A 26,189-nucleotide genomic window follows, 5' to 3' on the forward strand; every position below is an offset into this window, starting at 1 on the left:
CCTTTTTCCGAAGAAGACATCCAGACGGCCAATGGACACGTGAAAAGATGCTCAACATCATGCGTCATCAGGGAAATGCACATGAAAACTACAATGAGATACCACCTCACATCTGTGAGAATCCCTAAAAACAACAACAGAAGAAATAACAGGTATTGGTGGGGATACAGAAAAAAGGGGAACCCTCTCACACTGTTGGTGGGAATGCAAACTGGTGCAGCCACTGTGGAAAACAGTATCAAGATTCCTCAAAAAGTTAAAATGGAACTACCCCACGATCTAACAATTGCTCTACTAGATATTTATACAAAGTATACAAAAATACTAATTCAAAGGGATACATGTACCCCAATATTTATAGCAGCACTATCTACAATGAGCAAACTATGGAAACAGCCCCACTGTCCATCGACTGATGAATGGATAAAGAAGATGTTGTATGTACACAATGGAATATTACTCAGCCATAAAAAAGAATGAAATCTTGCCATTTGCAACAATGTCAATAGAGCTAGAGGGTATTATGCTAAGTGAAATAAGTCAGTCAGAGGAAGACTAATACTATATGATTTCAGGAATTTAAGAAACAAAACAAACGAATAAAGGGGGAATAAAAGAGAGACAGAGAAGCAAACCAAGAAACAGATTCTCAACTATAGAGAACAGATTGATGGCAACTAGAAGGGAGATGGGTGGGGAGAGGGGTTAAATAGGTAATAGGGATTAGGAATGCACTTGTGATGACCCTAGGGTGATGAATGGAAGTATTAAATTACTATATTGTACACCTGAAACACTGTATGTCAACTGGAATTAAAATAAAAACTTATAAAACATAACATTTTGGAAATGGCTGAAGAGGAGGTATGCACGTATTACTGCACACAGTGTAAATATTCTGCATAGAAAACTGCTCAACACCACTGAAACACTTAAGAGGTTTCTTAGTAAGTGGTGTGTTTTAGGAATTGTTCCTTTTTCATGCTAACAGAACTTTAAAAATATATCGTGCATATTTGAAAGTCTAAAAGGAAAACATTTTTTATTTACTGACCTCATATTTAGGTCCTAAAACTGTAGAAAAGAAATACACATGAGGGGCGCCTGGGTGGCTCAGTCGTTAAGCGTCTGCCTTCAGCTCAGGGCGTGATCCCAGCGTTCTGGGATCGAGTCCCACATCAGGCTCCTCCGTTATGAGCCTGCTTCTTCCTCTCCCACTCCCCCTGCTTGTGTTCCCTCTCTTGCTGGCTGTCTCTATCTCTGTCAAATAAATAAACAAAATCTTTAAAAAAGAAAGAAAGAAAGAAAGAAAGAAAGAAAGAAAGAAAGAAAGAAAGAAAGAAAGAAAGAAAGAAAGAAAGAAAGAAAGAAAGAAAGAAAGAAATACACATGGGTAGATGATTTTATTTACTAACTGAATGCAAATCTACATTAAAAAAACCAGATTTCTGACTATAGTTTCTGTAGTATTAATCTGAATTGAAAATAGATTAGCATCTTCCCACGAACACTCAATTTTTAAAAGTACTTTTAAAGGTTTTAAAGTCTATGCCTAAAGGAGTCATAAAGATGTTTTGCCTAATAGTCTACTCAAATACACACTCTAGTACTAATATAGTACTACCAATAATACAGCATTTATTTCCTAAGGGACCAGGAGTACAAAAGGCTGATCTGGCACCTGGGGTGAATTTGGTGGTAAAAAGAGTGGGGTGCAGCCACTCAAGAGATCAATGCTCTTTGAAAATCATTTCAATAAATGTTCCTCTGTAAACTTTGACACTTTGAGTTACTTACAATATTAGTTTTCCCAAACAAAGCACCACAGAACGTGGCTTAGATAATAGCCCAAGATCAAGGTGTCAGCAGGATTGATTTCTCCTGAAGCCTCTCCCCTTGGCTTGTTCATGACTATTTTTTCCCCTGACTCGTCACATGGTCTTCCTTTTGTACCTGTTTCCAAATTTCCTATTTATGAAGATACCAGTCATATTGGATTAGCTTCATTACCTCTTTCAAAACCTTATCTCCAAATGCAGTCACATTCTGAGGGACGGGGACTTAAGACCTCAACGTAAGTATTTTGGGAAGACACAATTCAGTCCACAGCACTTACCATGAAGCAATAAATGCTGCTGGTCAGTGTTTAGCAAGCAGCTCTCCAAAAAGGTAAAGCCCTGAATTGCAGCATTTGCTTATTTCTATGGTAAAAATTCTCCCACCAGAGCCAATTTCAAGCTACCAGTGTGATTTCTCTGAATGCAGATTTGTGAAGGGATATGCCACGGCACACCATTTTTTATTATTTCTACCATAGAAATATATAGATGTAAATAACCTTAAGAGATCGGAAGTCAGCAAACTTTTCCATACAGTACTAGGTAGTAAATATTTTCGATTTGCTCAGCTCTTGCATTGTAGCAAGAAAGCAGCCATGGGCAGCATGTAAACAGATGGGCATAACTGTGTTCCAGTAAAACTCCACTTTGCAGTTGGACTTTGCCTAATGTTACAGACTTGGGGAGATGTAGTGCTATAATTGCTTCTTCAGCAGCTTTCAATCAGCCCTCCATGTTTCAGCCTTCCTTCCCATCCCCTTGATCGAGTTCTTCGGCTGCTCGTTACCGGCACCCCAAAGCCTTTCCAGGCTAGATCAGCAGGACAGCCATGGAAGTGCACTATTTCTATCTCCTTTCAAGATAGAACTTGCAATTCAGCTGCAATTAATGCCATTAAGGTAACTGCCTCTACCTGCAGCATTTTCAAGTTTTGATACAGCATTCCAACTGAGGCAACCTCTTCTTGGCAGCCCTCAGCCAATGACTGAGCATGCAATGGTACTAGGGCCCAGCCATTTCTGCCCAATGCAGGATTTCCCCAACAGGCAATATTTGCTCTAGAGCTCCACATTGTGTTGGCTGAGCTCTTGTCAGATTTGTACCATCATCTGAAACTTTTCTTTCCCAATCCTGCTTTCTCCCCTACATCTTTTTTCCAGTAGACTTCCTGTACAACTAACTTCATGCCATCTTCTGTTTCTTGGAACACCCCAAGTGAGACACTGGATAAAAGGAGTAGTCTGAGAAATCAGTAAGATGGGGTTTGGGAAACGATCAGAACTGTCCCACTGTCAAAGAACTTCACTACATGTGGTATCTGGGGCGTGGATAGTCTGGTACCATGTGGTGGCCCAGTTATGAAAACATTCACCAGTTGTCACTAGGGAGATTATTCTGAAGCAGAGGAATGCCATGGCAGGGGCAAAAATGCAGGCAATTCAAAAGTGTGTGTACGTGTATGAACAATAGATACAAGCTATTATTAGCTGGCTATTATTAAGTTGCACTGAGGCCTACAGAAGGTTAATGAAAACCAGAGAGTAGTTAACCAAGTGAAAACTCGCTACTTCCCTAGTGACTTCCAAAGACACCCTTGGCTCCTGGCCTGAGAAAACAGAAAAAGCTTGAACACCAAACTCAAAGCTTAATCGATCAAGAAGCTTTAAAAACAATTGAAGCCAAGGGTAAGTAGGTAGGTAACTTGTTGGAAAATTCAGGACCCTGACACACGGGATATGGACAGCTGCATGGATGCCCCCAAAGATTCTGGTTCCTGAGAGACTCTCATGAACACTCAGAGCCTACAGAAGTTGCCCCCCTTTCTGATTAAAAGCTAGCACTCCTGGGACTCCTGGGTGGCTCAGTTGGTTAAGCAGTTAAGCTAGTTAAGTGTCTGCCTTTGGCTCAGGTCATGATATCAGGGTCCTGGGATCAAGTCCTGCATCAGGCTCCTTGCTCAGTGGGGAGCTTGCCGCTCCCCCTCCTTGTGCTGTCTCTCTTTGTCAAATAAATAAAATCTTCTAAAAAAAAAAAAAAAAGAAAGAAAAAACCCCCAATCTAGCACTCCCCCAGGCAGAAACTCACTACAGGGAGTGCTTCTGAACAAAAGAGTGCTCTCTAAGAAACTTGGCCCATCTTCTCCCATGGCTGCCACACCAATAACTAGGGTTAAGACACAGCATAATCCACATGAGAATATGCCAGGCTTGATCTATATCCCAAAGAAGCAGCAAGAACTACTCAGCATATACTGACAGGAAACAGGGGACTGTTTGGGCAGATTTTCAGAGTGCTTGATCAAGAGAGCTAGAACATAAGAGTAGATAAGGGTAAGCTTATTGACCTGGTGGCATTCTTGGGATATGGGATTTCACATGCTGGCAGGGTCCCAGGGGATGGTTCAAATCTCCTGCTAGGATGCTTCCTGGAAGTCTGGAGAAAGTAATGGTCTATGCTGAGAGATGCTGAAATGCCTGAATTGCCATGGCAGACAGTGGAGGGAAAGATTTAAAAGATCAGAGAAGTAGGTATATTATGTGAGGCCAGAAGCCCACATTGAAGATTATGTTCCATGAGAGGGGCCGGAGGATATACCATTCACCAAAACCAATGGGAATGCCCTGGTAAGAGAGGTACCACTCTCATGAAGAAGTTCAGGGACAGCTCACCTCTAAAGCCCAGAACTTACTGTAGGTAAGCCTCATAGACCTTGGCTTGTTAATAACAATGGGAATGATGGCCCAGATGCATAGTAGATCCAGAAGACAGAACTTAATATCAGAGGTTAGTATAATCAAAATTATCCTACTGACCAAAAAATCAGAATGATGGCCAACGGAGTTCAACCTGGAAAGAGTTGTGGAGATGTTTTCTAGAACTAAGTGTCCCTAGGAGAAAAAAACTGATGGGCAGGCAACAAGGATACTGCCTAATATATGTAATCAAAGGAAGGAAGAATGAATGAGGAGACCGAGCATGGTCACTATAGTAAAAAGTGTCACGATTCCTTGCCCAGGTTCCAGAACAGAGCTAATTTTCAGACCAGAAGCTGTTGACTAGAGAGGTAGGTAGTCAGGTCCTATCGGAAAGGACTCCACAGCACTATGGCAAATATATATTATAATGATTCTCCTAGGCCCTCTCGCAAAGGGATCTAGGCCATTTTCTCAGGTGACTGAACACTGAGGAAAAAGAAATATCCAGGGAAATTTCAGGGAAAATGAGACACGGGGAGTGAGTTGACATTGATACTTAGAGACTGAGAGTATTATCTTGACCTACCCATTAAGAGTAGGAATATATAAAGGCCGGGAATAAATGTAGGCCTGGACAAATTCAGACTCACGGTGAGTACACTGGGTCCATGGAAACAACTAGTGCTCATTTCTTCAATCCTTAAAGGTTATAATTGTGATTGACATACTTGGCAGTTGGAGTAATCCCCATATTGGGTTTTAGCTCGTAAGTAAAAGCTGTTACAGTGGGGAAGACTAAATAGAAGTCTTGGAAACTAATACCCAGTCTACTTCTGACCAAACAACAACAACAAAACAATATATCATATTTTGGGTAGGGATGGTGGAGATGAGGGCCACTTTTAAAGATCACAAGGATGGCTGGGTGATGGTCTGTGAGAGTTAATCTTATGTGTCAACTTCACTGGGCCACAAGGTGCCCAGGTATTTGGTTAAACATTCTGGGTGTGTCTGTAAGAGTGTTTCTGCATTCAAATTTACATTTGAATACGTGGACTGAGCCCATCGTCCTCCCCAGTGAGGGTGGGACTCATCCAATCTATTGAAGGCCTGAATAGAACAAATAAGGCTAAGTAAGGGAGAATTTTCTCCCTCTGCCTGTCTCAGAGTTAGGACATCAGTCTTCTCCTGCCTTTGGATTCAGACTCAGACTGGAACTTACACCACCATCAGCCCTCCCGGTTCTCAGGGCTTTGGACTAGGGCTGGAACTGTATCATTAGCTCTACTAGGTCTCCAGCTTGTTAAATGCAGATCTTGGGACTGCTTAGTCTCTTAAGAATGAGCCAATTCCTTACAATAAATCTCTTTTCATATATATCCTATTAGTCGGTTCCTCTGGAGAACCCTAATACATGGTCCCTATCCTAGGCCCCTATCATTTGTCTGCCCCCTGCAAAACCTGGATGAATCCTGGGGAATGATCATATACTACTGGAAGCCCAACCAAGTAGTAGCTTTGACTATAGGCAAGACTTGGCCTATCTCTTTAAGAGAGCATATTAATGTGGCTTCAGTTACACAGCATATAATAAAGCAAACTGAGCACAGAATCTTCTGGATTTTTGTTATTTTACTTTTTTTTTTACAGCCGAATATTCTTAGCCAGTTGACTTTCAGTTTTCAAAATCATTTCATAAAATTTTCATAGAAATTAGTTTGCCTTCTTAGTTCATCAGTTTATGTAATTTTTTAAATTACATAACTGCAACAATGAGTACAACTAGCATTAACAGGCTTAAAAGAACAAATACATAATTTAAAATGTGCAATTCAACTTCCAGAAGCAGAAATGTATGTTGCACTAGAGTAGATTACCACATAAAAGCATTTAAAAGTTAAGCGCGCCTATGACAGCAGTCAGTGTGTTTTACAGGAATGGAGAGGGTGGGTTCTTCATTCCAAGGAGTTATAGTTCGTTGAAGATTAAGTGGAGCTCAGTTATGAGGGTGTTTATACTCAGAAAGGACATGATTCTCCTCTCCTTCTTCCTAGTCCCATGTATGTGTGTATGGTGGGAGGGGGTGGGGAGGAAAGGCAGTGGTAGGGAAATGTATGTTAGATCTTTCCAACACTAAGCAGACCTGATCTTATCATTTCCCAGCTCCCAAACCATCATTAGTTCTCACTGCTCTCAAGACAAATAAACTCCTTAAAAGTGTTGTGTCCTTTCACCATCTCAGAGACCCTATGTTTTCAGTCATATTTCCACCTTGTGCTCCTTCCCCCACCAACCCTCCTGTGAGCACTCAGTCTATAATGAATTTTCCCTTCTTTTTTACGGTGACTGCATAATTTACTATCCATACTGGTCCATACTTAAGACCAAAAAGGGACACTAATCAAATGAGACAATGGGAAAAAATATACGAACTGGGGTACTCAACAGACCTGTGATCCCCCTATTCATTCTGGGCCCACTGATTACCTCAGTTTGGTGATCTCAGGGCCTATCACTCAGAGAATGTTCCAAAAGTCTTTGCTGAAAATGATTATATAGTCTATAATCCTCTCCTATTGCTGTTTTTGTTTCCCTCTCCAACCGTGGTCACCGACAGTACGTATAGAAACTTTGTGTGTGTGAATTATAAAATGTGCCCTTTCTTGCTGACAGCAAATTCTAGAGTACATGGCAAGTGGACACAGGCTGGATTTCAGCCACTACTTTCCTCTCACATGGGCATTCTTCTGTAGTGAAAAAATTACTTGATGTGTCTCCAACTATTTATCCTATATAAAAATTAAGTGGTTGTGGAAGATACTGAAACACTCCACTGAAATATATGTCAGATGACATTTGAAATCTGGATGAGAAAAGATGCAAAGTGAATTTGTAGTAAGGGGAGGAAAGTATCAAATATTTATCTAGAATTTTATGCAGAGTGAACACGAGAGCACTGTGAAAATCTACTGGGGAGCAGTAAATTTGCTTCACATTGAAACAGAAAAAGATTTTACAAGTGGAACATGGGGCCATAATATTTTTACAGAAAGCATACTATCAATATCAATCTAAGAAAAAGAAAAGCCAATGTTCTTAACTGCTCAGAAAGGGGCTATGACAACCATACGTATGAAATGTCCATTTTGTATTAAGAAATCTATCTTAACAAACAAGCATTCAGTACTTTTTTTGGTTGTTCAATACCTGTGTAACATAGTACATACATTTTAGATATTACCCACTGGGCACTTTAAAAAAAAAAAGACGAGGGACACTGGGTGGCTCAGTTGGTTAAGTGTCTGCTCATGTCGTGATCTCGGGGTCCTGGGATCAAGCCTGGGTCCCACTCCCTGCTCAGCGGGGCGTCTGCTTCTCCCTCTCCCTCTGGCCCTTACCGCCCCCCCCCCCGCCATGTTCTCTCTCTCAAATAAATTTAAAAAAAGATGAAACTTCAAACTTCTTATCCTTTAAGACCCTGACTTCCTTCCTACGTTCATTCTATGTACCCCACTCCTCTATTACCACTATCTACATCTAGAACACCAAATACTTTGCTTTTTAAATTGCCCATATTAAATAGTAATTAAAGAAATCATTTTTTTAAATGGACTCAATTTAAAATTCTAAACTTCATTGGTTCTTTTTGAAAAAGTCTAAATAATTAAAGTACATGGTTAGCAAATCAAATTGTTTTGACGGACTAACAACTAAAAAGAATAGCCTATGCCTCATTTCTCTTCATCTCTGGGCTCTGAGGTAAACACTTCTCAGGTAATTAAGGCAGTTTCTTCTGTTAGCGAACTCTATTTTTCTAAATAATATATATTGAGGGGCACCTGGGTGGCCCAGTTGGTTAAGCGTCTGCGTTAGGCTCAGGTCATGATCCCAAGTGCTGGGATCGAGCCCCATATCCGGCTCCCTGCTCAGCGGGAGCCTGCTTCTCCTTCTCCTTCTACCCCCGCTCCCCCTGCTTGTGTTCTCTCTGTCAAACAAATAAATAAAATCTTTTTAAAAAAATAATATATATTGAAAGCTATTTCTTCATTTACATATTTTAGATAATGTCTCTTCACTTGTTGTTAAGAGAAATAGGATTTTGTCAGGTAGAATGCCTCAACTTCTAGTAATGCCAATCTCACCTCATTTAAGAAATAAGAACTGTGCTGATTTCCACAATCGGAAGCTGAGAGTTTATTGTGAACCCGAGTCAACTTCATTCAGTGGCACTAGCTCCATTTCTCTGTGGTTCCCTCAGTTCTATTATCCTTGGAATGATGTCCCCATCCTTCGACTGCCTCTCCTGTGGGGGAAAGGAGCTGTAGCACTTCCTGGTTTCACACTAACACAGCTGACGTCCAAAGGAAAAGAGAGGTTCATTCTCAGATTTTTCACATTAGAATAATCTCTTTTTCTGAATATCTAGACAAATCCCTTATACATCTTTACTACAAATTGGGTCATATGTTCATTCCTGAGCCATTTCCTATAACTTCGGGAATGCCATGGATTTATTGGCTCAGAACTGCCCATCCACAGATTTATTAGACTGGCAAAGGCAATCAGATTACACTAATCAATTTAATCAGGCCGATCTCTAAAGTGGTCTACATGGGAAAAGGTGGAATGGTTGTTATACAAACAATGCCAACTTCCACTATAGGCATTTAGCACACATATCACGTCCACACCTGCCACTCCAAGAGAATTACATCACCATATTTAGTTAAATCATATTTAACTTCATGATAACCATGAAAAAGATGGCAACAGGGTACTATAATTTTATTACCTTTCTGTAGAATGTTTATGTTTTACCTGTAATTTTTAATTGCTTTTAAAAAATCCTACAAAATTTACTTTCAATATATCCCTAAACTTTTCCAAATGTTTCATCCTATCAGTTTACCAGGAAGCTTACCTTCTAGTAGGGGAGAAAACAATAGGCAAGTAAGACAAGGAAAATGAGGTAAATGTAAATCCTAATCGCTATTTTTATGAGGAAAATAAACAAGAGAACTAGAAAAAGTAACTCAGGAAAGCTTCGTTATAGAGTGCTGTTTAGAGGGCCTCTCTGAGGAAGTGACATCTGACCTGAGACCTAAAGGATGATGAACAGCCTGTATGAGAAGAGCTGAGAGAAGCATTCCAGGCCTAGAAACAACCAGAGTGAAAGCCTGGGAGTGGAAAAGAATTTGGCAGGCTTGCGGACAGAAAGGAGGCCAAGTGACTGGGACGGAATGAGTGGGGGGGAGAATGATGGGGTAAGACTGCAGAGCTAGACTGAAGTCAGGTCATACAGGCTCTGAGAAGACCATGGAAAGAAGGCTGGATTCCTCTGGAAGGGTGTGAAACAGTGGAGCAATAGGATTTGCCTTATGTTTTTAAAGACACCCTCTGGATTCTTTGTTAAGAGTTGATTTAGGAGGGGGCATGGGGGATGGAGCCAAAATGGAAGTATAAAAATCAGCAGGATACTGGCTGCCACACTCTTCCTCATAGCAGTTCTACTAGACTGCACTCCTCTTCCTATGTTGTTGTTTTTTTAAGAAGCTTGAATTGTTTTGAAAATGTTCAATCAGCTTTATTTATTAATGACCAGATGTTCATTTAACTACTAAGACCCATAGAACATCAAATTTAGACAAAGTACTTGTACTTATTTCTCTTATTTATTTAAGATGAATCATGTAGGCTCACTTACCATCTCCTCTGGAAGTTTTCTTAGTGACATATATAAAATGTAAGTTTTGCTTACATTCCTCTAATTAAAGTGATCTTAACTCATAACAGGAAAAAAACAGGTGATCCACAATCATAACTAATATTAAGAAACCATAAAATCAAACTGATTTTTAATTTTTTAAAAATAAAGCATTTATGCATTATGTGATGCCAAATCTCTAAATACTTCTATGGAGAATTTAAAATATGAAAAGAGATGGAGAAGCTTCTAGCTAAATGAGCTTTTTTACTTCCTCAGTGTTAATACAAAAATTAGTATAAACAAACAAATAATTAGTACGTGAGTGCTCACTCCACTGAACTTAGATTCCTTGCTGTGTCATAAACATAATAAGTACCCTCTGGCCTTATGGCTTTTGTCCTCACTCTTCCTTCTACATAGAATGCCCCTGCCCCTGCGAAATATCTGCAAGCCTCTCTTCTTCACTTTATTCCGTTTTTGGCTCATATGTCTATGACCTTATCAGAAAAGCTCTCTGTGACCTTGTTTAAAATACCATCCCCATCACTGTCTATCCCTCTTAAAATACGTATTTTTTCTTCATAGCATTTACCACTACCAGATATAACATGATTACTTTCTAGCTCCCGACACAGGAATATAAATTCCAAGAAAATGCTGAGACTTGGCTTTCTTGTTGTATCTCAAACATCTAAAACAAATCGCACAGTACATAGATGTTTCACATGTAGTTGTTGAATAGAATGTGTCCTTATCAAATTAGGACCTATATTCTTAGCATTAAATGAGTCTAGGCTGTCTTAAATTAATAATGGCTCAACTATAGTCTTTTCAACTGGACTCTCTTTGCCCCTGTATAGTGAATCTCAGGGTCAGGATCTGGGGCGTGTCCTTCTTGACTCCAAGAATATAAGCTCCTTTGAAGCTGATGTGATCAGCTTGATCACTGGTCAAGGTCCTCACAGCTGTCCACTTCTAGTCATTCTTTTATTTATTGACAACTTTATTTTCTGGTTTACTAGCATATGTCTCCTTTCCAAGACTACACATGGTCATTCTCAGTGACTTCGAAAATACATGTAGATGACCCATCCAATAGCATAGTCTCTTAGTTCTTTTCTGTTACAGTGTTTTTGTTTTTTAATCTGTAGCATATTTTTTTGCTTCTTTCTTAGGATTTCCATCTCTCAGCTTACATTGCCCATCTGTTCTTGCATGCTGCTACTTTATCCATTATTGTTCAGACTATATTAATCATCGTTGTTTTAAACTCCTTGACTAATAATTCCCAACAACTCTGCCAGGTCTGGTTCTGATGCTTACTCTGTCTCTTCAAATTGTGGTTTTTTGCCTCTTGATATACCTGGAAATATTTTTCCTTGATAGGTGGACATAATGTATTGGATAAAAGGAATTGCTGCAAATGGGCCTGTAGTGATGTGTGGAGGTGTTGGTGGAGGAGAAGCATTCTATAGTCCTGCGATTAGATTTCAATCATTTAGTGAGCCCATGCCTCTGGGCTGTGAACCGCACAAGTGTTGCTCAGTTTTTTCTGTCCCCCTGAGGTGGGACAGGATAACTAGACTGGGCAGGAGTTGGATATTTCCCTCCCCCTACTTCGATTAGGCTTTGAAAATACAAGCCCAGTAGGTTAGGCGCAGGCTAACAAGTTTCTCCTGAGGGCAAGCTTTGTTCAGAAGAACAGAATGGTCTCGAATATTCTGAATGGTTCCTTCCCCTTCCCCACTGCAGAAAGCACAAGAGGATTTGTGTAGCATATTTATTGTGGGAACCTAGTCAAGCTCTTGGAGGTAAATCGCACAATATTTGGGGGACCCCTCTATGACTGGGTCCCCTGAAGTTTTTTAACTCCCAGAGTTGTCTACACAAAGCCTCCAGAAATTCATCAATTAGAGTTCGGATTTTCCTAATCTGGTCTTGTTCCCACAGTGGTTTCTGCTCGTCTCTGTTCAGGTAAATCATGACTCTGTGTATTCGCTTGTCTCGCCAATCTTGGGGGCAGAGGTCTGCCCTGTGTTGTCCCTTCTCTTACTGATCTAAGAAGAGTTGCTGATTTTACAGTCTGCTAGCATAGAGTGGAGACTTCCAAGCTTCTTACCATGGAACTGGAAAAGACTTAATTCTTTAACCTTCATCATCTCCAAACACCATCACCAACCTCAATTCATATCTTGGACTAACCCTGGCCACATAAGAAACGATAATGGTGCCACCAGGGAAATAGCAATTTTGAACATCCTATTCGGTCCACCACCTCCTCTCTGTCCAGCTCATGTTAGCTTGGCAGTAAGTCTCTAGCTTCTTGCAGACCTCCAGTCCATTGATACCCTCCTCCACTCCCACTGCTTGTTAATTATCTGTATTCACTCCCACATTTACCCAGCTTGGATTTCATATTTCATCATATAATCATTCCTTTTGAAGCGCAGTCGAGTGCCTTGACTCCCATCTCTCTCTGTTGAACTCATTTCACAAAATCTCAAACCTGCTTGAATTCAATTATTTGGTTCTTTGTGCAGACTCAAGCCACTTAACAAAGAAATAATACAATTAGCTGACTCATTTCTCGATAAATTCATGACCACAGACCACAAACGAACACCCAAGCCAACCCGGCAGTCCTACTATGCTTCCTTACAAAGTTCATCTTTACATTCTCTGAGGTAGAAATGTATTTTTTTCCTGTTACCCCAAACTCCTTCACTCTCCTCATTTTCACCTGGTGATCCTACTCCATAGGTAGTTCATTGTGCATACAGAAACCATCAGAGAGGATTTACTTCATTTCCATTCCGACAGATATACAAACCTCTCTGCATCTGTACTCGCCTTCTCAGCCTTCTTTTCTGTTAAAATTGAAATAGTATCATTTTCCCTACCGGGGGCAACTGTAACTCTTGACACCTATGTTTTCTCTTCTTCTCAGTTTTGCTTCTTCAGTTATTACATTTGTCTACTACACATCAAATTTTCATTCTCTGCTTATTATTCATGCCAGTCTACCAACATACATCAGCATTTTCAACTAAAGAGAAATGCTTCATTGACTTACTCCATCTATTACCACACACCTCTCTAACGTTTTCACAGCAAAGATTTTACACACACACAATTTTTATTTAAAAATTATATTGAATGTTTATGGAAAAAAACCCAGCATTTCCCTCTCCCAGCCCTCTTCACTCTCAAATACCTTCAACATTTCTAGCTCTTTGATATTTATCTCCACATTTCCAAACAATATACTTGTTTGCTATTTATTGATATATTTAGATACTAATGTAGAGCAAATGAGGGGCTCAACTCAAATGTTGTCACTCTTACATCCTAAATTAATCTTAATTCTATCTTCTCTACATTTCAAAGCTACTCCTCTAATTCTAACAGCTATTATATATTAGAATAGCTTTTTAAGTGGAGAGCTAGAGAGAGCCACTTCACTTTTGCTACGATTATCTATTTTCTACATAGCAGCTACAACAATCTTTTAGAAAGTAAATCAGATGATGCTATTCTTTGGTGTAAAACCTTTCAATAATATCTGCTTGTGTTTGGAATTAAACCCCTATGCTTTCCATAGACCACAAGTCTCTGGATCAAAGGAGGTTCCTTAAATGTTTTTTTGAGTCCAATATCAATTTAACTTCTCACACACTATGCTTCAGCTACACTTGCCTCCCTCGGTTCTTCACATGTAACAAACCCCTTCTTACCTCAGCGTCTTTGCACTTGTTCTCCTTCCTGCTCTTCCCATGGTTCTTCCTATAATAGGCATGACCTCATTCTACCAGTTACAGCTCGAAGAAGCCTTCTCTGACCACTCCACTGCTCTTTCCATTTGTTTCCTTTTTACTTTCTGACATTACCTCACCTTTCCCCTGCAGAACCCATCCTTGTAACCTTATTTCTTTAATGACCTCTCGTTTCCCTCCCCTAAAGTAGAATGGCAACTCCAAGTAAGAAAACCCTTTGTCCATCTTAACATGTTTTCCATGCCCCTACCCCAAGGATAGGCATATAAAAAGCATCCAAGAAATACTTGAATTAATTCTGCAATATGTGGATTAAATATAAATTCAACTAGTTCAACTAAATTATATATTATATTCAGCAGGAATGGGATAGTAAATAATAGGCCCTTGAAATCTTATAAGGCATGAGCTAATGGACCCACTTCCTAGTCAGTTATTAGGAAATCTGGCTGCACTCAATTTAGATTCTGTTTTAGTCTTCCAGGGCCACTCCTGACAAAGGACACTAAGGTTCTTCATTTGGGGCAAGGGTACCCACTGCTGGCTGGTGCAGATTCTTTTGTACTTGAGAATGAGGTGCTTGAGGGTTGAGATAGTCTGTGCTCTGAGTCTATCTTGGGGTTTATGACATGAAATGCTTTATTGTGGAGGACTGCCTGCCAATTTTCTTTTAGGGATATTTATTTTGTATTTAGCTAATGCTGAAGAACTTAGTGGATCAGGTTTCTCCTTAAGTTATCAATTCTTCTGAACTTCTGTTTCTTAGCAACAGCTGGGACTCTGTCCATCCTCATTGTTTTCTGCTTTAGCCTCAAAGCAAACAAGAAAAAGTGTGCACAGCAGCTTAGAGTTTGCCATTAGTAATATTCCCAGACACATAGTGCATTCCAATCTTAGTAGCTATTGATAGACAACGCAAAGGATCGTCACACTTTTGTGAAGGGATGGGCAGTGAAAAATGTTTTGGAGGGAACTGAGAAATTGGAATACCTTAATATCATTTGCCGCCTCTTGAGAGTCCTATTGCTATAACTAAAATTTCACTTTCTGGAATGTAAATGTAAAAACTTCAGTGTTAGAAGCAAGGTGGCAAAGAAAAAAAAGTTGCAATTCAATAAACCCCTTGACTAATTTCTTTTTTGGTGGGGAGGGGCTAAGGGAGAGGGAAAGAGAGAATCTTAGGCGGACTTCATGCGCAGCAGGGCTCAATCTTACAACCCTGAGATCATGACCTGAGCTGAAATCAAGAGGGGAATGCTTAACCAACTGAGCCACCCAGGCACCCCTCTCTTGACTAATTTCTTGATCTGTTTATATATTCTCAGACCAAAGGCAAATTGGCTTCCAATAATTGTCAAATCTGCTGAATTTGGCATAAATGGCCAAATTTGGTGCAACTGACTTTCATCTGGGAATTTTGTTTAGAACTTCTCTTTTCTAAAGTACTTTAAAAAAACTCTACATATAGTAACCGATACATGATTTTTTTTTTTTTTTTATATATGTAGCTAGAAAATTCTGTGATGCGTTACCTCAGTGTGTATATACTCTGAGTTCTAAGGTACTATTGGAGAAAGCCTGGGTAAAAGATTCACAGTTGTGTAACAAAAGCTAACAAGTTCCCATTTTAGGGCAGGAAAGTCTTTATTGCTTGCTATTCCACCTTGATTCAGCCAGCTTCCGTTTCTCTGAGGTTTGTTATTTTCAATCCCATTCACAAACTGAAGAAATACTCTCCCAGTTACAATTGGCAGAAATCCACGTAAGCTAGCTTAAGCAAAGACATGAAATTTTATTAGAAGGATAAATTATGATAAATAATTCAAAGATAGGAAGCAAACTCAACCTTCTCAAGAGACTGAGATCAAGAAATGGAAACCTATGGGGAACCAAGGCAGCTCTTACAGCTGTGTCTGATATGTCAGCACTGTTTCATGAAAGCAGACTCTGGAGTCAGACAGTCTGAGTTTTATTTTAGCTTCAATACATATTTACTTTAGTCAAGCTTCTGAGCTTCCTTACCTGTAAAGTGGGTATAATAGTACCAACCTCACAAAATGAAAACACTTAGAACACTGAGTGACATAGTAATGTGAGATCATTCTTATTCTGCAACACAACTCGGATTCTCCACTTGCTGTGGAGCTCCACGACGTGGTGCTCGACATGGAGCTGGATCCCAGGACCTGGAGATCATGACCTGAGCAGAAGGCAGATGCTTAACCGTCTGAGCCACTCAGGCACCCCCAAAGTGGATTTTTCTATACTTCTCTTAACTCATCAATCTTCTGTTCTTCCATAGTAACAAAAATACCAATATAATTAGTGACTTTACCAATGTCATAAAAATGGATGAAACTATGGTTCAAAACCAGATCTGACTCCAAATTCAAAATTTATTTTCACTAAACAATGCATTGCAGTTGTTTAAGATGTGAATCTATTAGGTAGCTAACCTTGTATTTGATCAAGCACTTGAGACAAAAGACTTCAAGTAGTTCAAAATTAGGTTTCCCATTTTCTTTCCCTAATCTTTAAGAAATGGAGATATAACATATACAAAGTAAAGTCAACAAAATTGAAATGTTCAGTTCAAACTTTTTCATATGTATACACTCATACAACCAGCCAGATGAAGATTTGGAAGGACATTTCCAACATGTCATCATTTATGCCTCATCTAATACTCATACCCTGAGAGGTTACTATCCTTTCACCATTACAAATTGGGTTTTTTGTTCTTAAATTTTATATAAATGGAATTATACAGTATGAATTCTTCTATTTCACTCGACACAATACCTGTCAGATCTAACCGTGTTATTGTGTGTAGCAATCTATTCTTTTTAATTGATGGGTAGTATTTCATTGGATATACTTCAGTTTATTCCAGTTTGAGGCCATAACGAACCAAACTGCAATGAACTTTCGAATAATGAGACCTGCATTAATTTATTATGATAGAAATTGCTGATATAGGGTAGGCATAAGTTCAGCTATAATGGATACTACCATCAATTTTCCAAACCAATTTACACTTCCACCAGCAATAAGAAGAGTTTCAATTACACTATATTTTCTTTTAAACAAGGAAAATAACATAATCAGTCTATTGTGCCAGTTATATTTCTTTGTTCTGCAAATGTGGTTTGAGGTTCTTTTGTTGCTAATTATAAGCAAGGCTGAGTTTAGGCTAAGTTGTTGGGTACAGTAGATCCTCCTTCACTAGCACCCTTACCAAGCCACAACCCTACCCATTAAGATTTCACTAAAAAATACTACTTAGCTTGCCATCCTTTAAAGCAGGGTTTCTAAAGAATGGCACTATTGTCATTTGGGGCCAGATAAGTCTTTGTTGTTGGGGCTGTCCCGTACATTGTAGGATCTTTAGCAGTACCCCTGGCCTCTACCCCTTATATGTCAGCAGCACCTGCCATTCATTGTGACAACCAAAAATGTTTTCAGATATTGCCAAATTTCACCTGTGAGGCAAAATCTCTCCTTGCCCCATTAATAACCACTATTATCAAAAATAAGCGTCCTGGACTCTCCACACTTCATCTAAACTGTTTTGAGTTGATGCAGTATTAATACAATGATGTCCATAGTCTTCCAGTACTATAGAATCATCTTTAAAAAAAGGTGAGCTTTTAAAGAATGCACAAGCCAAGGCCCCACCTTAAAACAATGGAATGTAATCTCTTGAGTCAGGGCTTGAATATTTTTATTGCAAATCTACCCAAAATTTAATTCTAAATTTTGGCACAGTTGTGAACTTCTTAACATATTACTCTTTCCGGCAGTATTTGCTTTAAAATAGATTTCTACCAACAATTTTTCAAACATTAGTAGAATATGAGGCATACATAAATTTGGGGAATAGAAGGCTCACAGAAACTCTCAAATCACACCAAATGCCCACCTGGAGCCCATAACTATAAACAGTAGTATCTAGTGTTTAGCTCCTAATTGAAAAAAAAAATTTTTTTCCCCAAATCAGACTTTTAATGTATTTCCTTTTCTGAAGGATTGTTAATCCTTCTAGCTATCTTTAATCCTCCCAGCTAATTATTGCTAACTCTTCTCTAATCAGCCTCTCTAAAAAGGACATTTCTCATTGTATTTGAGACATCTGAACTCTTTCACCTAAACAAATAAAAATCCACAACCCTCTCCCCAAAAAGCAAACAGAACAATTCACATTCCCTCCCAAGTCAAAGTCAATGATTTTAGACTCAATGATTCAATTTCATTTATCACATTCCATTCCAATCTGACTTCTGGCCCTATTATTCCAACAAAATAGTCCTAAGGTAACAGATGCTCATGTTACTAAATCCAATGGATATGCCAACCTTATTTCCCATGATTCTCAGTAGTGTTATACACTATTCACCACTCCTTCAAGTACTTATGCCTTTGTTATCCATTGCACAACACCCCTGACATCTGCAACTCCTTACCCAGCTCATCTTCCTCCATCTAGCCAAAAATTAATTGACGTTCTCGACTGCATAGTCCTAGGCTGTCTTCCAAGTTTATTTAATGTACACTCAAGACTTTAATTTCTCCCCACACACTTAACAGTTTTTATTCAGTCCAGATCTCCCTTCTCAGCTCCAGACTTCTATACCAAAAACCCTCAGATGACTCAAAGGTATCAGAAATTCAGTAAGTCCCAAATTTATGATCTTTACACCTACCCATCTCCAAATATATTACCACTGAAGTGAATGCTATTACCATTCAGTTCCATTCCATTCCATTGTATGTACAGCTTCCCTCCTCCTTCTAATCCTGAATCCAATTGCATCAACAAGTCCTGTGGACAGTTCCTTCCAAAACTACTCTCTCTTCCTTAACACTACCCTGGTCCATCAAGCTATTTATCTTTTAGCCTAACTCACTTAAGAATACTGTTTTCTCTTTGACATGCCACTAATTTTTTAAGGCTAGAGTAAATTTTCCAATTTGCAAATCCTTCATTATCACAGTTTAAAATCCTTCAAAGGTTTCCCTTTGTTCCAAGAAAAGAACCCACTCAATTTTTATTATTTTTTTAGAGAGGGAGAATGGGGAGGGGCAGAGGAAGAGAGAGAATCCTAAGCAGGATCGATGCCCAGCATGGAGCCCGATCTTACAACCCTGAAATCATCACCTGAGCTGAAATCAAGAGTTGGGGCACTTAACTGACTGAGCCATCAAGGTACCCCAAACCCACCTCTTTACCTGGCTTTGGGCCTTGAATAGCCTGGCTCCTATGCAGCTTCATCTTCCTCAGTTCTGTCTGCTCCAGCGTACTTTGCTCCTTGTAGTACAAACCAGAACACTTTTGAAAATAAAAAAATACCTATCCTTGGCAAACTGGACTGTAAGGTGACCTCATCTCTCTGGCCCAGAATTTTTGCCCATCTTATTTTTTTACCTGGAAAGCTCTTTACTTCTCTTTTGCTTATCTACTCCATCTTAATTCTTCAGTTCTCCATTCATGTCACTTCCTCTGGAGACTTTTTTTTTTAAGATTCTAGAGAGACAGAAAACAAGTGAGAGAACACATGAGTGGGAGGGGGAGAGGAAGAGAGAATCTTTAGTAGACTCTGCACTGAGTGCGGAGCCCGATAGAGGACTTGATCCCAGGACACATGAGATCATGAACTGAGGCAAAACCAAGAGTCAGACACTGAACTGACTGAGCCACCCAGGCGCCCCTGAAGACTCTTCTGACTAGGGCTCTCCATTATGAATTCTCATGATTGATTCTTCATTCCATTTTTCTCAGTTACAATCTTACAGTATGATGGTTTCTTCTATTAAACTTTAACTCTTGAAATTATCTGGTTTTGCTCTATTATAATCCCCCACAATCACCCCCCATGCTAGCAGAAATGTCTGGTATGCAATTTATTGAATAAATGTCAATGATAAGTGCACTGGGGACACAGAGTGTCTCCACTTAAGGAGGTCACAGTGTAGTATGGAAACAAATGCTTTATTACAATACAAGACATGCTGCACTTACAGAATACAATTTGATGTCGTAAAAGGGAGGTGGAGACCTACCTGACATGTCTCATAAGTTGTCTGTACAACTGCATCAGGACACTCAACAATCCTTGATGATTTACTTAAAAACCTGTAAAAGACTTCGTAAGATAAATGGACTATATCCATTTACAATTAAAGGTAAATTTCTAATGACGTGAAAAAATGTGTGGCTAGAGTGTCACGTGTCTCCTAGGATGATGGGAGGCAACGCTGGGGTCAGATTGTGAGAAGACTAAATAATTACTATATTATAAATGCAAATTTGTAGTATATTTAAAAATATGTAAAGCAGGGGAGTGATTTCATTAGATTTCAAGTCTGAAGGAAGCCACAGGGTGAGCTAGAGCGAAACATGTAGAGAAACTGGGGCCTACATAAATAAAATAGTGGAGATTAAGAAAGGGTGAAGACGACATACACGAGGTAAAATGAACAGTAACTAAAGGATCTGCAGGAGAGGAATAATACAGCATTAATGCACCAATTTGATATTAGCTAAACTTACTTTTCTTACTTTTCTTACTCTATGGGTGTACTTAACTTTGAAATTAGAGAAAGTAGTATCTTTATATACAGTTCAATGGTTAGATTTTATATAGGTGCCTCTTAGTATCACCTCTAAGAACTTTCCATTTGAAATTTAACTTGTGATTCAAGAATTTATCAGTAAAAATCCCCATATACAATGGCTATAAGCAAAGTGAATGAACTGTTGGTGGATATCTGAAAAATCCAGATTAAATTTCTGAACACTATATAGAACCTAGAAATTCTGCATATCAGAAGAGGACAGGAATGGGAGTATCCAGCATGTACAGTTAGGAAAAAATTTCCTCAGTTACTGACTCCTGCCCCCAGACCAACAGTGGGAACCACAGCTGTCATATAATTTAAATGATTAAAAAAATAAAAAATGTAAATTTTCACTATAAGGTGACTTAGAATTTCATGGGTTCTATTTATAAAGGACTTTGTAAATTTAAGTGTATTTGGAAAGCTATTCCTCTGTTTGGCAAAGATCTGGGGGATGATGACATAGGTTTAGATTCTAGGCTATTTTAATACAGTTCTGATTGTTTTAGCAGTTTCTCATACACAAATCCTCTAGGCAACAAGAACATAATTATGGAATTAAAGTCCTATCTTGGCATCTAAAACATTCGTGAGATAAGCAAGAGTTTTCATTGTCTTTATGTTGAACATCTCACAATTCTGGATAAGTAGTTCTCAATCTATCTCCGCCTATGGATACCCATCAGTAAATAGTCCTAGCAGAGCATATCAGAATCAAGGACCCACAAAGTGCTGTCCTAAAGTTTGTAAAAGTAATATGCTTTCCAAAGAATATGAAATTTCTCAAATGGGAAATCATAAAGACTTCCTGGTTGACATTAATTTTCAAGGATTTTTGTTAGTCATGTGCTGAGACTATCAACTGTCTATTGTTTTTAGTACCAACAGATAGAGATAAGGACAGAGCTTGTTCAAACAAAGTGAAACTAAAAATTTAACTGTGCAGATAACAAATGGTAAAAAAAAATACTCTTGCCTTATTCATCAAATAACTTTTAAAAAACTTAACTGGTAAGATTGTTCCCATTTTCCACTTACCTTGTATTTCTCCACATTCTCAACAGTAATTCTAAAATTCTGTGGAGTCATAAAGTTTATTATGATATTACCAGAAATACAAATCTCCAAGGTTCAATATTTTGTTACAAATTTATTAAGACTTATTTTAAAAAAAAGTGTCTATAGAGTGTATCACATCCAAATGGCATAGTTTAGAAAGGTTTGTGGTGTGCTTTCAGAAAACATATAATTCATATAATTCTTTTTTGTAAGATAATGATAAAATGTAGTACAGATACAATTCAAGTCTTTATTATCCAAATCATTCTCCTGATTACAAAGTTCTTTATCTGAAATGGTTACTGTTTTTCTGGGGCTTTTTCCTTTTACTTACCACTCTAGTAATCCAGTAAAGAAATTAGTCTGAGGCACAGGAAGCCTCTACTGTTAAGGCACCTTTATCGCATTTTCAAAGCATAACATTAAAAACTAGCAGTTAGTTCCTACTTTTAGGGACTTCAAAAATGGATATTTGTTATGATCTTATTCTTCACAACCCAGCATTACAGCTATTTAATAACTAGGAAAAAAGAAAAGAAAAAAAAAGGGGTGAGCACAGATCATTTTACAAATTATGGTAGTGCTACATTTTGTCTTACTACTTCATGATAAACATTTTTTTTTCTGAGTAGACAAGTAAACAAGTGTACTTGTTTGTTTCCCTACTTCCAATGGGTGAATATGCCCTTCCATACAATGAAATATTTGGAATTATGTTTTGAGATCTTTCTGAAGGCTTTAAACCAAACTGTTTCAACAGCTGGTGGACTAAAACATGAGTATTTCCCACAGACGAAAAGAATTATTTTGGGAATGCAGCTACCACATTAAACTTATTTGGTTTGGAAGGTGGACCTTTGCACCAAATCCAATCACTGGCGAATAGGATTAGAGAGTTTTTATCATTAACCTCGAGTGAGTCTAGACTGATCAATGGACTGGAAAAAAAAAAGTATGAAAGAATTTTGATTTAAAAATGCTTTCAAAAAGAGTGAAGCAGGACACCACCACCATGCTTGAAAGGTGTTTCCTTCGACACTTATAAAGGGTTGTAACTGAGGCCCGCAGTTACAGTTATGAAAAAAACCGTCAACTAAATTGCAGCAGGTTAAACTGACACAGTTACTAACGTCCCGGAGTTGCTTTTCTGTTGCGAGTCGTCACCTCACCCTCCACCCCGCCCTCCAGGAAGGGACTTAGAAAGGCAATAAAACTTTTTACTGAATCAGGCAAGGGCTACCCATAAATGAATCAAGAAGTGTCACAGGACGTCAACAACTCGGTCTCTATTTTTCTGCGTCTCCTCAGGAGCCCCGCCCGTTCGGGGCATCAGACCCCCGAGGGAGCCTAAGCGTAGGAGGTGGCGGGAGGTGACCACAGTTGCCCAACAGTTGGGTTCCCAGGCTGCCTGGTGTGACGCACAGCCTCCTCCCCACCCCTCCGGACAGGCGTTCAGACTGGGCCGAGGGAGGTATGGTTCGAGGCCTCGCAACCAGACTCCACGCAAGACCCTGCTCCCTCGGCTTATCCAACTTGGCCCTCCCGCGGCACCCCGAGCCCCAACGTCGTTTTTAGCGTTTCCCCACCACCCTTCTTCCCCCCGTAGCTTCTCAGTCTCTCCGCCGCGACGTCCTTGCGTAATCGTTCCGAGTGACAGTAGCGTCCATACCCGCACGGAGCGAGCCTGCAGCTCCCACTTCCCGGAATTCAATTCCCGGCCTCTAAGAGAGGGCGCCCGAGCAAGGATCAGCGGCCCACGACCGTGGCCAGAGTCCTGCGGCCTCCGCGCGGTCAGCGTGCGCGCTCCCATACATGCGCGTGCGCGCACTCACTCTTCGCCCGCCTCAGAACCAATAGCTTTCCTTCTACACCCCACGACTCCACAACGTAGCCCCTCCCACCGCCCCCGCGCTAGCCGGAGGTGTTCGGCGTACGCGCGCCCGTTCGCCCGCCGGCCCGCCTCGCGCCCAGTGGGGAAGGGGAGTGAGCAGAGGAGCTTACGTCGCGCGGGAGGCGGAGGCGACGGCGACCTCGGTGGTGGCGGCGGCGGAGGCGGCTACGACGGAGACGGTTGCGCTCGCTCTCTCGGCGTCATGGCGGCTGCCGGGAGCCGATAAGCGGCGGGAGCGGGAGCGCGCGCGTGGCCGCGGCGACGACGACGGCTCGTTACTTCTCGCTTCTGCTACCTTCGCCGTTGGTGCTTCAATAATGAATTGATTGTTGGATCCGCTCCGCAGGGGATCGCGCATTGGTGCCGCGGCCCGGGGCTTCCCCTTCCCCTCCGCGTCCTTCCCCTTCCCCCTCCTTCTCACGGACTCCTGCTTACCCCGAGACGCCCGGAGCCCGAGGACTCACTTGGCGGCAGAGACCGCGGGCCCGGCCGCGGGGGAGGCCGCCGATCCGAGTCGGCTCCCTCCGCCCCGCGAAGCCTGCACGCCCGCCGGTAAGAAAGGGGACGGCGGGCGGGTCAGGATGTGGCGGGGAGGACGAGAGCCGGCCAGGCGGAGGGCGGGGGCGGCGCGGTGCCCGGGCGGCGGCCCAGCGGCCGAGCGCCGGGCGAAGGCCAGGGCGGCTCTGTGAGGGCCGGCAGTGGCTGACGGGCTCGGTGCACAGGGGGCGTGTGAGTGGCGAGCGCAGGCCGGCGCCGAGGAGCGCATCCTTGCGCCGGACGGGCGGGCAGCTGGGCGGTCGAGCCCCGGCCTCCTCGGCTTGGAGCTGGCCGGCCCGCGAGGGGAGAGCGGCGAGGCTCGAGCGGCGAGCACTTGCCGGGTGCTTTGGTCCCGCCGCGACCCGGACTCCCAGCACGTGGGGAGCGGCGGGGAGGGGGAGGGGGAGGGGGCGGCGGCCCGGGCGAGCCCGGGAGGGCGCGGGGCGGGTCTGCGGGAAGTTTGAGGCGGGAAGAGAGACCCTGGGACCGGGATGAAGGCCCAGAGAGGGACGGGGTTGGAAGGGGGTGGTTTGCGTCCGCTTGGGAGGCTGATTGGAGCGAAGCTGCAAAGTACGGATGAGGGAGGAGGAAGGTTTCCAACCTCCTTTCGAGTACCGCTTCGAAAACTTAGAAGGAGAGAAACAACTGTTAAAAGACGGGCGCAGAGAAGGAAGATTCAAAGAGGTTTAGCGACTTAGGGAAGAGTCATTGTTAGGACGCGTGAAAGGAGAGAGCTGCGTTTGCCTGGAGCTTCAGAAGTTAAGGTTGTGAGAAGGATCTCAGAGAGAGGACTTACTCGGAGAAGGAAGATGAGGGGGAAAAGGAAGTTACGGTGCACGGAGAAAGCCATTTTGAGGGGCGAAAGGAGTGAAAAGGAAAGAACGAAAAGAGTTGTGAACTTTCTCGACGAAGAGAGACTTTGGGTAACAGAGGCGGTTTGTTAGAGTTCCTAGAGTCTTAAAGACATAATCGTTTAACAGTAAAGCTCTTTGACTAATGGGAATTAATATTTAACGTTAAGAATAAATGTTGCGTGGAATAGTTACTTTTTGGATGACCATTTCTTGCGGGGCGGCTACTGGACTGTAGTCTCTGGAGAATTAAAATCCTGATCAAGATGCAGAGTTAACTATGATTGGGTTGGCAACAGCGTATTTTCCCCCTCTTTTTTGTGGAGTGGAAATAATCGTAGGAGTAAATTCTCTTTGCTGAGATCGGCGGACAGCTCTGCTCTCAGTCGCCTGTCTCGGTACTTTCTGGCTGGGGAAGGATCTGACGTCTCCTTCCCCCGCTTCTTCCTCTCCCTCCCCTGCCAGAGATCTCCTTTGTTTATTCGTGGATGGCTTGTAGGTGACTCTCCAGTGTTGGGCTGAAATCTTGAAAGGTGGAAATGCTGTGTCTTGGCTCATGATTTCTACCCCAAGCCTATTTCTTAATTAATCCTAGTATATATTCTATTGCCTTTTTTTTTTTTAATGGAACCTTGCAAGTCCAAACTGGATAAATACTATTTAAATTTTATCACTCCACTCTCGGTTTACCTGTGAAAGAACACATTTGTTTTGATCTATACATTTTTCGCTGAAATTATACAATACACTTTTATTCTGTTCTCATGTGAGCATTTTCAAAACTTTCCTTCACTCAGGTATGTGAAGTTCTTGGTAATAGGAATTAGTGCTTGATTAAAGGTAATGTTTTTCCCCCTTCATTTGTTTGACCAAGTATCTAATAAGACTTCATTTTCTGTTCTTGGGATGTATATATGTTACATACTACCACTTTGCTTTAGTTATTTATTTATCTATGATGTGTATATATGTGTATTGATGCACCGTTGCCGTCAGTCTAAAAGTTTTATCACTCCACAAATATTTTAATTTCTTCTGTCAAAAATAAACAGTGGTGCTACATTCTATTAGGTAGTCAGGAACGTAGTTAATAGAAGCCTAAGTATTTTCAGTGAAAGATCCTTACCCCTTCCTTCGCATCTCTAATTTAATTGCCCTAGGTAGATTTGTAAAAGTTCTAAATAGACTTATTCTTTCCTCTATAGGAAATTTTCTTACT

General features: G+C 40.9%; 2 protein-coding genes across 3 annotated transcripts in view; one reads left to right on the plus strand and one right to left on the minus strand.

The window, feature by feature from the left end:
- Nucleotide 1: 1 nt before the first annotated feature.
- LOC123799308 (uncharacterized) lies at nt 2-26,110 on the minus strand. The gene is made up of 5 exons (XM_087861915.1): nt 26,097-26,110; nt 20,075-24,745; nt 19,440-19,538; nt 1,055-1,260; nt 2-124 (listed from the first exon to the last, which is right to left on the minus strand). The coding sequence occupies exons 1-2, from the start codon at nt 26,108-26,110 to the stop codon at nt 24,043-24,045; spliced, it is 717 nt and encodes a 238-aa protein (XP_087718041.1). The 3' UTR covers nt 2-124; nt 1,055-1,260; nt 19,440-19,538; nt 20,075-24,042.
- The window catches only part of CHD1 (chromodomain helicase DNA binding protein 1), a 74,667-nt gene continuing 72,474 nt past the window's right edge, over nt 23,997-26,189 (plus strand). For both annotated transcript variants that reach the window (XM_045808344.2, XM_045808345.2), the window contains exon 1: nt 23,997-24,134. The gene's annotated coding sequence lies outside the window, so the exon portion shown is untranslated. The remainder of the gene's footprint in view (nt 24,135-26,189) is intronic.

Source organism: Ursus americanus, chromosome 5 (assembly GCF_024610735.1).
Source record: "Ursus americanus isolate L20-20 chromosome 5, mUrsAme1.1.p, whole genome shotgun sequence".
In the NCBI taxonomy this organism is placed as follows: Eukaryota; Metazoa; Chordata; class Mammalia; order Carnivora; family Ursidae; genus Ursus; species Ursus americanus.